Raw genomic sequence first — 11118 nt, 5'->3', positions numbered from 1 at the left:
AAAAATACAGGTTTGAAAAAATACATGAAGCAACTCAGGGACTGTTCTTTTTTTTTTTTTTTTTTAATTACATGCAAATAATAAAACATAAAGCACAGAAGAAAACATGACATGACAAATATGGTCTCACAGAGAAAAACAAAACAAAACAACCTGTTGACCCTGTCTGAAGCTACATGTATTTTCCTTGAACCCCACAAGTGACTGGAGGAAAATGCATGACCCTCCCTCCACCATAAATTAGTTATTAGATTTTTAAAACTTTCCCTTTGATGTTTAAAAGCTGAATGTTGAAGACAAAATCCTGGAGTGTATGTATTGTCGTGCATGCTGGTCAGTTAGTGCAAATGATTTATTTTGAAAGGGTTATAGAATAAAGTGACTTTGATGAAATATCACTACTTAAAGCTCAGATTTGGCTGTTTATTTTTCTGACCTGAAGCAATGGGTGCACGATATGTCCAAGGACTGTCGTACATTTGAAAATTCAACAACTGCTTTATTCAGTGTTTTTACCAGTTTAAATCACCTGGGGTCTCATTTATAAACACTGTGCACGTGCAAAACGAGGTTTGAAAGAGGTGTACACCACTCCCCACGCAAAAGTTGTGATTTCTAAATACAGACTTGATGGGAGAAGCTTTGACCCATGCTTACGAACATTTTAGAGAGAGGAAATTGGCGACAGAGATGGTGAGGTGGAAGCCTGATTGTAGATATTGTCTAATATTGCCATTTTTGGCTTTTGTTCATACGTACAGATTTAGTATGGATCCTACGCATTGTTTTATAAATGAGACCCCAGGTCTGTTTGTCTTGGAGAGGAGGAGACCTTGTGGATACTTCAGCTCCCGGCAAAAACCTCCTGAAGGTCAGAATCAGAAATACAGTGGTGGAAAAAAGTTTTCGGACACCCTTAAAATTTTACACAATCTCAAATATTATCATGAAATATTTGTGGAAAAATCTTTTTTGTGTTTCAAAAGGTGTGGCTGCATTAGACAGATACAAACAAATACAAATTATATTTTTTTGTTTATTGTTTACAAGAAAAACTAACAAAACTAAATTCTTGACAGACCTTTTGATAATCCACCACAGATTTTCAATGGGGCTCATGTCCGGGGATTGAGCTGGCCACTCGAAGACCTGGATACTGTGCTCCTGCAGCCAAGTTCTACTGGCCTTGGATGTGTGGCAAGGGGCATTATCTTGTTGAAACATCCAGTTTTTACCTCGACGGAACAGTGCACGTGCAGAAGGGAGCATGTGGATTTCGAGAATGGTACAATACTTGGTAGAGTTCAATGTGCCATCACAGACAGTGAGATGACCAACACCAGCAGCACTCATGCATCCCCAAACCATGATACTGCCTCCACCATGCCTGACAGTAGGTACTGTACATGCTGGAGATAATGCTTCGCCTGGCCTTCTGCGTACCCTCACATTAGTAGGAGGAAGATAAAGCTGGAAACTGGACTCATCTGACCACAAAATCTTCTTCCAATTCCTGGCTGTCCAGTTCTTGTGTGCCTGGGCCCAACGACACCGGGCTAACCTCTGTCTCTCATTGATCAGGGGCTTCTTGATAGCCTTGTAGGACCTTAAGCCATGATCTAAAGTCGGCCACGTACAGTGCGGGTGGAACACTGGACACCAGTTTGGTTTGACCACTGCTGCCGAAGCTCCTGTGATGTCATTCGGCGGTTTTGCCTGCACATGTGGATCAGGATGCGGTCATTTCTTGCTGAAGAAACCCTTGGACACCCAGATCTTGGTTTGTCTTCCAAGCTGTTGGTTCGTCTGTATTTCTGCAAAGTGTAAACCACAATAAGTTTCAGCTGGTTGTAATCTGCAATCTTTACCACTAGATGGCACTAAATCCCTCTAAATCTTACACACTTTTTTTTTTTTAATGGAGACATACAACCCCAGGAAGTTTTTAACTTTCCCAAAAGACTAACTGAATGAGGCAAAGCTGGAAGAGAGGGAGGACATAGATGTGAAGTTACTTCAATAACAGTAGTACAGTCAGTGGGCTACTACTGGACAGCTGCTTTCTGTATCTGATAAAAATGTATAAGAACCCACAGATATTTTCTTCGATACTGACACCACAAAACACAGAATATTTTTGCATTTATTTATTTAACATTTTTGTTTCCTTCTCTTTTGGTGCAACATTAAATAAATGTACTTGAATGCAGGAGTATTAATCGTCCGTTTTCTTGAGGTCTGGAGTTTGCTCGGATGCAATATTTCGGATCCACCCCACAGCTCTGCCCAAACCCCAGCCTCCGACTCCGCCTGCTCCTTTAGGTGACTTTGTGGTGGCTTCACCAAACCCAGAGGTGGGGCTGACAGTGGGTGTGAGGGGTGGAGTCAGAGGCATGTGGTCCCAGAGTGTGTTCCCGTTGAGGGTAAGACTGGAGGTGGGAGCAGCTCCCGGGGTCACTGGGAGAGCGTTCACGTCCTCTTCTCTCAGATCCAACAGGTTCAGGTCTGATGGCAGACTGGTAGATCTGCGCAGTGACGACTCGCTGGAAGAAGCACAGGGTGGAGACAAGGATTCATCTTAAGGGCAGGAATGGCAGGTGCTGATGTGTCAGTTCACCACTTTGCTACACCAAAAGGTCCACTTGTATAAATCTCAAGTTCACCACAATGTTAGCATTCAGCTGAAATCACAGCTGAGCATAAGTGCAGCCAAGAGTGATGGTTTAAGTCACTGAAATTTGCTTTGTCTGCACATTTATGAAGCTTTAGACAAGAGAAATTATTATTTAACTTCATACCGGTCATAGTCCTTCTCCTTGTCCTTCCAAGCTTGTTGGTAAATGTCTCCAGCCATGTCGTAGAGCCAGCTCATGTCCTTTGGTACATCTGGGATCCAGTTCACAAATCTAAATAGGAACATTCAAAATCAGACGATATGACTAAGTCAAAAACAAACAAACAAACAAAAAAAAAAAAACTTTTAAAACTTTTACAAATCCTACATTAAAATCTGACCCAAGTGAAAGCTGCAAACATTAGTAATGAATCGAAGTTGAAAGTTCTCATTGTGAACAGACAAAACATAGACAAAAATCTTCTATTTGGAGGATTTTCTTGCTTTTACATCAGTAGTAAATGGAAAAGAAGCCTCAATGTGCATAATGGTATCATTCAAGTAACAAAAAAAATCATGTAGCAGGTTTATTTCGTTTGGAGGCTGCAAATCAAACTAGACTGAACTCACTAGATGCTGCAGCAGACTATTATCATCCCCCAAATATTTACCTGTGGTTCACAGTCATTAAATATAGTCATCTAGGTCAAAGAGGATTTGCAGAAATCATGTGCAGCACTTGTAGTATCCTGTTTGGACTTCAGTACCAGACAGGTGGAGCCTTTGTATGGGGCCATAATTATTTACAAATGTGTGTGGAGAGTTGAGTCAATCTGTGTGTGCGTAATCAGATTTGTAAATGTGTAAAAGACTCTCAGTCATCCAACTGAAGAAGCTTCTTGAATGAGAGGCGAAACATTAAAGTAAACGCAAGCAAGTCCAGTTGCCTACGATATAGCACTTATAATCTCTAAATGTGTGCTGAGATTTGTTCATGTGTACAGGAATCTGCGAATGTGTATTCAGAATCAATGTGTGTGTAATCAATCACTTGTAAATGTGTTAAAAAAAAGTGGACAGCTATAAGTACAGGTGTGAATGCCTCTGTAGATAGACAGCCTTCATACCACCAGGCGGCAGTGGCCACACTTTTGGAAACAAGATGACATAGATAAGCTTCTGATGATCCGACAGTCACAGAGGAGAAAGAATTTGCATGTGGTATTGTAGCAAGTTGAACACAGTCATGGTACCTCTTGGCCAGAGAGTAGGCTGACGTCACGGGCAGAGTGCGGGGGAGCTGCAAGTAGGAAGTCACTTTCTTTGGCAGGTACTCGGTCACTTGGGACAACAGTCCACCAGCTGCATGCGTCTCTTTACAGGCTTCACACAAAGCTAACATGAATACAGTGAAGAACAAACATTATTTAGGTTCACAGCATAACATTTACAGTACTGGCAGAGTGGTTCTGAATTGTTCTGCTGGATGATTTCCCTGCTGATGACAAGCAATGTCAGCTGCCCCTCAGTGTCCTCTCCTTACCCTTTTTGATGTTAACTGGGAGGTTTTCTATGAGCTGTGGATCCAGCCACCCGTGCTCTTCTTGATGTGGTTTCACTCCATCGTGTTGTGTGTTCTCACTGGACTTCTCAGCTTCAGTTGACTCCTTCACCTTCAGCTCACAACAAGCAAGTTTGGGTGCGTCCATCTCCAAACTCCTTAGGGGACACTCGGTGCTAATCAGATCTGTAATGGACATTTAAATTGAGATGATTTCTACAATAAGAAGCAGAGTTAGTACAAGAAATAAAAAAATAAATCTTCCCCACCTTCTGTTTACATGAATATTCAACAGTCATTATGTCCTTACTGTTTTCTTGTAGGAAGCGGAGTGCGTCTGTGTAGCCATTGTGGCAGATTTCAGCCATTGCCTGTAGAATCCAAAACATGATTGGTAGGGATGCAAGAGAAATCTGCAGGTGTTCACAGTCCATCACTATCAAATGAAATTGTTTTTGTGTGCTGTATATGTGAGGTTGCAATAATTAATTTCTGGCCTGCAGAGGGCAAAAAGTAGAAAACAAAAGACATTTCTAAGTCATTACAGAGCCGTGACCTCTCAGCCGAGATTTGGTTCAGCGAGGACTTTAACCACAAACTTTAGAAACACATTTTCATCTCCTTTACAAAGGACAAGAAGCAACAGTAGGTTGTCCTTATGTGTGTTCCCAGCTGGTGGGTTCCAGTACAAAAGTGGGTCATGGGTCCATTCTGAATGTCCACCTCTGTCAGGGTTTCAGCTTTGCCTCTCCCTTGTGTTTCCTGTTTCCCTTTCCTAGTGTTGCATGTTTGTTTTCAGTCTGTCTCTGTGTGTTTGCTGGGCATGGCCTCCTGATCCCTGCCTCCTGACGATCCTCCTGAGTGCCAGCAGCTGGGACCTGCACACCTGAACCACATCTACAATCAATCCACTGCAGCAGAAAACCCCTGCTCAGACATCCAGACTCTGCCAGATCTGTCAGTCTCCTCTGCGGTACAGACGTCAAGGCCAACTTCTAGTTTTTTGACACTGTCTTTTTGTACTTTCAGGCATCAATTCACGCTCTGTTCTATGTCTCAGGTTCACCACACCAGCCCCAACCATAACCTGCCACGTCCAGCCTTGTTCTTGTCTTCTGCTTCCGTATTTGGTGTGCTCTGCCTTCAGCTAATCTGCCTGCTCTGCTTCACCAGTCCCTGCCCATCTCAGCCATCATTTTATTCAAGCCTTCAGCTGCGCTTCTTCAAACTACAATAAACTGCCTTTAACCACTCCCCATTTCCTGATTGTGTTTGCATTTGGGTCCTAAGTCATACTGCCACAACACTTCTCTGCATCATCTGCTGAACTTTCATAGCTTTTTTACGCACAGAGATGCCCCATATAAAACAAAACAATTTTTTTGCATGCATAAAGCAAAAATCTGTCTTTGGTTTGCAAATGCAAATGCAAACATAAAAACATGATACACAGACGCAACATTAAAAGGAGCACCACATACTCACAGTGAGGACCAAACCAAAGTTAAATAGTGCTAAGGTGTCAACCTGTTTTCAAAAAGTGGCTTTCCTTACTGTTTAATACATTTTATGGCAACAAGAACAAAATTTATAGTTTATTGTCAGCAGTCACATCATCAATAAATACAAGAGAACCAGCTCCACTGGCAGCCATACATGGCCATGACATAACAGTACCTCCACCATGCTTCACTGATGAGGTGGTGTGCTTTGGATCATGAGCAGTTCCTTCCCTTCTTCCTTCTCTTCTCTTCCCATCATTCTGGTAGTTGATCTTTGTCTTATCTGTCCATAGTATGCTATTCCACAACTGTACAGGCTTTTTAGATGGTTTTGTGACAAACTCTAACCTGGCCTTCCATTTTTAAGGCTAACCAATGGTTTGCATCTTGTGATAAACCCTCTGTATTTATTCTAGTGAAGTCTTCTCGTGCTGACAAGAGCAGCAGGATGAAAGCTGAAGTGTTTGGGGCTACATTATCTGCTCAGATTCAACCAAATGCTTCAAAACTCATTGGACGATGCTTCACAGTGCAGATGGACATTGACCTGAAGCAGACTGCAAAAGCAACCAAAGACATTTTTAAGGCAAAGAAGTGGAATGTTCTGCAATGGCCAAGTCATATCATCTGACCTGAATCCAACTGAGCATGCGTTTCTCTTGCTGAAGCCAAAACTGAGGGCAAAACACCCAAAACACAAGCAGGAAGTGCAGACGGCTGCAGTAAAGGGCTGGCAGAGCATCACCAGGGAAGAAACCCAGCATCTGGTGATATCTATGTGTCCAACACTTCAGGCAGTCATTGACTGTAAAGGATTTGCAACCAAGTATTAAAACTGACTGTTTAATTGATGATTATGTTAGTTTGTCCAAATACTTATGAGCCCTTAGAGTTGGGGGACTGTGTGAAGAAATGGTTGTAATTCCTACACGGTTCATATTACATTTTTGAAAAAAGCCTTAAATGAGAGCTGAGAGTCTGCACTTTAAGCAGGTATTCATTGTTTCATTTAAAACCCATTGTGGTGGTGTACAGAGCCAAAATGACGACAACCATATCATCGTCCAAATAATTATGGACCTGACTGTATATAATTCTATACTTAATCAAAACTTTTCAAATCTCTGTTATAAATGAAATAAACTGCTTCTCACTGCTGTTCAGAGTCAGTAGCTTCTGAAACATGGATGCTGTGTGTCTCACCTTAGGCTGCGGGGGGAAGAAGGTGCTCTTCACTCTGTACATGTTCTCCGAGTTGACCTGGATGCTGACGTTGTTGAAGCGCACCTCGTGGAAGTTGAGCACGGCCCCTCGAGGGCACAGATCGCTCTCACCGGCGTAAGCGGAGAACGTGATCGTGTTTGTCAGGTGACACTGGGGCAGGTTGTCACTGACAGCACCGTCCACGTAATGCTGAGTGGAAAAAGAGGGTGGTCATCAGTGGGACAGAAAACTGTCCGAGATACTGTAGGCTACACTGTTTTCACGAAGATGCAATAATTATAGGACCAGCCCATGTATATTACAATGCAATCACTTTTGTCTTGTACAGCCTTTTTACACCGGCTCCCAGTATGTTTACCTCCGCCAAGGAGGTTATGATTTTGCCGGTGTTGGTCTGTTTGTCTGCAAAATAACTCGAAAAGTTCTGAACGGATTTTGATGACATTTTCAGGAAAGGTTGATAATGGGACAAGGAACAGATGATAAAATTTTGGTGGTGATCGGCTGAAGCGAAGTAAAATAATAAAATGGCGGGAAATCCGAGCTGCTTGGCGGAGGTCTGCGCTCTCCGAGTGCTCGAGTTTAGAATAGATTTTAAGATTTTACTGATTACTTTTAAGGCTCTCCATGGTCTCTCTCCCAGGTATATCTCTGACCTCCTAGTGCTGTACACGACAGGATGTACTTTGAGGTCCTTGGGCAGAGGTCTTTTGTTTGTTCCAGACATCTGGCTGTGAACTAAAGGGGACAGGGCATTTGCTGTCAGGGCCCCAAGGCTCTGGAACAGTCTGCCCAAGGAAATCAGGTCGGCCAAGTCAGTGATCTCTTTTAAGTTCCTTCTTAAAACATACTTTTATTGGAGAGCCTTTCCTGACTTTACTTGAGTTTTAAGTTCATTTAGACTGTCTTTTATTTCCTCAGTTTTTATACACTTAAGTGATTTTATCAGTTCTTTTAAAAGTTATTGACATGTAAAGCACTTTATAACTTTTGAAAAGTGCTTTATGAATAAAGATTATTATTATTATTATTATTATTATTATTGTTGTTGTTGTTGTTGTTGTTGTTGTATCAAAAGTTACAACATGTTGAAACTTAATTAATTATGTGTTACAATATTATAACATATCAGTCCAGTAATGTGCATATGTGCCTAAACCTAAAACTGCGACTGAGTGAAGCTCACCTCAAATGCTCTGGCTTAAGAGAAAACTTGTCCTAGTCCTAACTTGTCCTAGCTCCCTGGTTTACTCACCACTCCGCGGTAAGTTGGTGGAATAACACCACAGTAGAAAGGCACAAAGCAGCTGCATATGAGGGCCTGGAAGAAGGCACACATGACTGCAAATTATTAACAGAAACACAGACTGCTTATACAGACACTTCAGATATGACGAAACTTCTGGAGAATCACTTCTTCAGTTCTGGTCAAGGATGACATAGCCTCCACATATAGCTCCTACACTTCCTCAATTTAAAATTATATATATTCAGCCTTTTACGATCTAACACATGGTAGACATTACACTGAAGAAATAATATAATGATGACTGTATCACTGTAGATCCTAGCTACTCTTTTTCTTTTGGCAACTCATCATGTTGGCATGTAACACACTGTACTGTCTCCTCACCTCATAACATTTGAGTATTAACACACAAACTGTAAAATATACCTCAATGAGCTCCTCTCTGCTGTCAAACTCTGACACCAGTACGTTCTTCCCATCAGACACTCTGGTCAGGGACACACAGAGCTTCCCCGACGCTCGAACGTGGGCGTCTTCTGGGAGGCTCCTCTGCAGAGAGTCCTGTACTATCTGCAGCAGATTGTAGGCCGGGTGCAGGGGCCCCAGTTTGTGCTTCCTGCCCTCTTTTGCCATGAACATCAAGTCAGCACAGCATTTCTCTGTACAGAGGGACAAAGTGATTACAGTGAGTGTATGCATGACAGAAATGCTGAATTGTAAATATTAAGGATCGCTTCAATTTTAGGAAGCTCACAAGCTACAAAGGGTCTTTCGTAAAAGATCACACATGCACTTTGAAACAGAAATCCTGATTAATTTGTGACTTTAAGTTGAATTATCGCCCCATGCTTGTATGCCTCTGTGCACCAGTCAAGTTGAACTTATAGTTTACATCCATGTCTATGAAATCACAGATGCTTCACACACATCTCCCTCCTGGCAGATCAGAAGATCTATACAATCAGCTGTTTCAAGGAGGGCACCCAAGATCAGTGTCACGCTAATCTTGTAAATTGTAAATGTAAAATTGTTGCACATATCAGTGTAGATATTTCACAGTTAGTATATACAGAAACAAGCTTTCTCGCCTTTAAGCCAAAATGGTGTCTGCATAAACAGGACATCGAGCCGGACGGGACCATGGGCGTGGGCATGATAGGTGATGTGTTATGTGTGTGACCACACCGCGGGGGATTTAAAAGGTAGCTCTTAGCAGTTAGCAGCTAACTCGAAGAAGAAAAAGCAGCCATGAATGTTGGAAATTGGGAAAAAAATTAAGTGACGGAGCTCCTTACCCTCTGAGCAAAGGATGAGATCAGCTGTCACATAACAGAGACGGTAAATGACTGTTACTGCTATGTTATGTCATTGTTGTTGCTTAGAAAGTGCTACCAACACGTACATTTTATGTCACACTAAAGGCCAACTCTGTTGTGCAACTGACCCCTCTGACACAAAGGAGCAGCGGCTCTACTCCGAGCTCCCTTCAGATGTCCGAGCTCCTCACCCTATCTCTAAGACTGAGCCCAGCCACCCTTCGGAGGAAGCTCATTTCGGCTGCTTGTATCCGCGATCTCATTCTTTTGGTCGCTAGCCAGAGATCATGACCATAGGTGAGGGTCGGGATATAGATGTACCAGTAAATCAAAAACTTTGCCTTCCAGCTCAGCTCCCTCTTCACCACGACAGTGCAGCACAGCACCCACATCATTGCAGATGCTGCGCCAAACCGCCAGGCCATCCCACGCTCAATTCTACCCTCACTCGTGAACAACACCCTGAGATACTTTAACTCCCTCACTTGGGGCAGAAACTTACTCCCAACCCAGAGCTTCTCCCTCTCATCCAAATTTGGTAAATTCTGGCTCCAAAAACAGGAAGGGCAACACTTGAAACGCCAAATTCAAGGCTTCAAAATGGCAGTCCACAAACCAATATGTGACATTACGGTTGCTACATACATGATCTTATACAGCCCATGTTATAAACAGATAAACAGACTTTGTACAAGGTGCAGTTAAGATCACAATGAAGGCAAAGTTCGGAATTCGAAGTTGGGTGTGGTCCAAGCAAAGTCTGCGGAAGCAGCGAGTAGGAAGTAGCCTGGAAGGGGGCTTTGCCCCCTGCCACAACACACACGTGACGGCCCTGTCCCAGATACTGGAGTGATCCCACCAAAAGCTGGTCTGTAGTTGGTTTTGTATTTTGAGATGTCCAAATGAGATGAAACCACAGCTGCAAATCCAAAGGTCAAAATGTCAGCAGAGGCTTTCTGATATGTATGACCATGAGGAGGCTAATGAAGTTAATGTGGGTACAAGCAGTGATGCCTTTTAGATACTAATCTGTCATGGAAGAGACAGAAGAATTACACACACAAAAGAAGAAGCAGAATGAATGTCAAAACTTCATACATGGTGTTGACAGTGGCACTGCAATTTGGGATTTACCAAACTACAAAGCTGCCTGGTGCATAAGATCATTGCCGAATTACACAATAAAATGTGTTGATTGATATGACATCATGAATATTGTTTCATAATATAATCCGGCATGTTTGCTAGTTACAAGACAGCCTTAAAACAGCAGATTTTTGAATGAAGTCTGGTCATGAAGCTCACCTAAGGGGATTCCCAGAGTGAGAACAGCAGCCATCAAAGCACCTGCAGACGCTCCATAGATTTTAGACGCATCTTGTATGAAGCGAGGGAAACGTTCAAGGATGCAGCTGCTGGCTCCAACATAATAAATCCCCATAAAACCACATCCTGCAAAGGAGATGCTCCACTCTTTCATCAGATCAATCATCCTCTCGGGTTCAACTCCACCGCACACACTAACAAGTAAAAGTCTCAACTAGTTGACATGTAAAATCAAAATGATGTTGATCACCGTTGAGCGCCACCTCCACATCACCTGCAGATAACATCCAAAGGTGAGATGATAACCAACTGTTGCGTAATTGTGT

At 42.6% G+C, this 11118-nt stretch overlaps 1 protein-coding gene and 1 long non-coding RNA gene across 2 annotated transcripts; one reads left to right on the top strand and one right to left on the bottom strand.

Annotated features, from left to right (window-relative positions):
• Window positions 1-2151: 2151 nt before the first annotated feature.
• On the bottom strand, window positions 2152-11055 carry LOC125886905 (patatin-like phospholipase domain-containing protein 2). The gene is made up of 9 exons (XM_049573275.1): window positions 10772-11055; window positions 8577-8809; window positions 8157-8222; window positions 6881-7090; window positions 4486-4546; window positions 4158-4361; window positions 3868-4009; window positions 2799-2906; window positions 2152-2543 (listed from the first exon to the last, which is right to left on the bottom strand). The coding sequence occupies exons 1-9, from the start codon at window positions 10956-10958 to the stop codon at window positions 2216-2218; spliced, it is 1539 nt and encodes a 512-aa protein (XP_049429232.1). The 5' UTR covers window positions 10959-11055; the 3' UTR covers window positions 2152-2215.
• LOC125886925 (uncharacterized) lies at window positions 3786-6820 on the top strand. Its single transcript, XR_007449106.1, has 3 exons — window positions 3786-3920; window positions 4975-5148; window positions 5236-6820. It is a non-coding gene; the product is annotated as an uncharacterized LOC125886925 (long non-coding RNA).
• Window positions 11056-11118: the final 63 nt, after the last annotated feature.

Source organism: Epinephelus fuscoguttatus, linkage group LG4 (assembly GCF_011397635.1).
Source record: "Epinephelus fuscoguttatus linkage group LG4, E.fuscoguttatus.final_Chr_v1".
NCBI classification, from domain to species: Eukaryota; Metazoa; Chordata; class Actinopteri; order Perciformes; family Serranidae; genus Epinephelus; species Epinephelus fuscoguttatus.
Note: the sequence above shows the minus strand (reverse complement) of the source record. Positions and strands in the feature narration are given on the sequence as shown.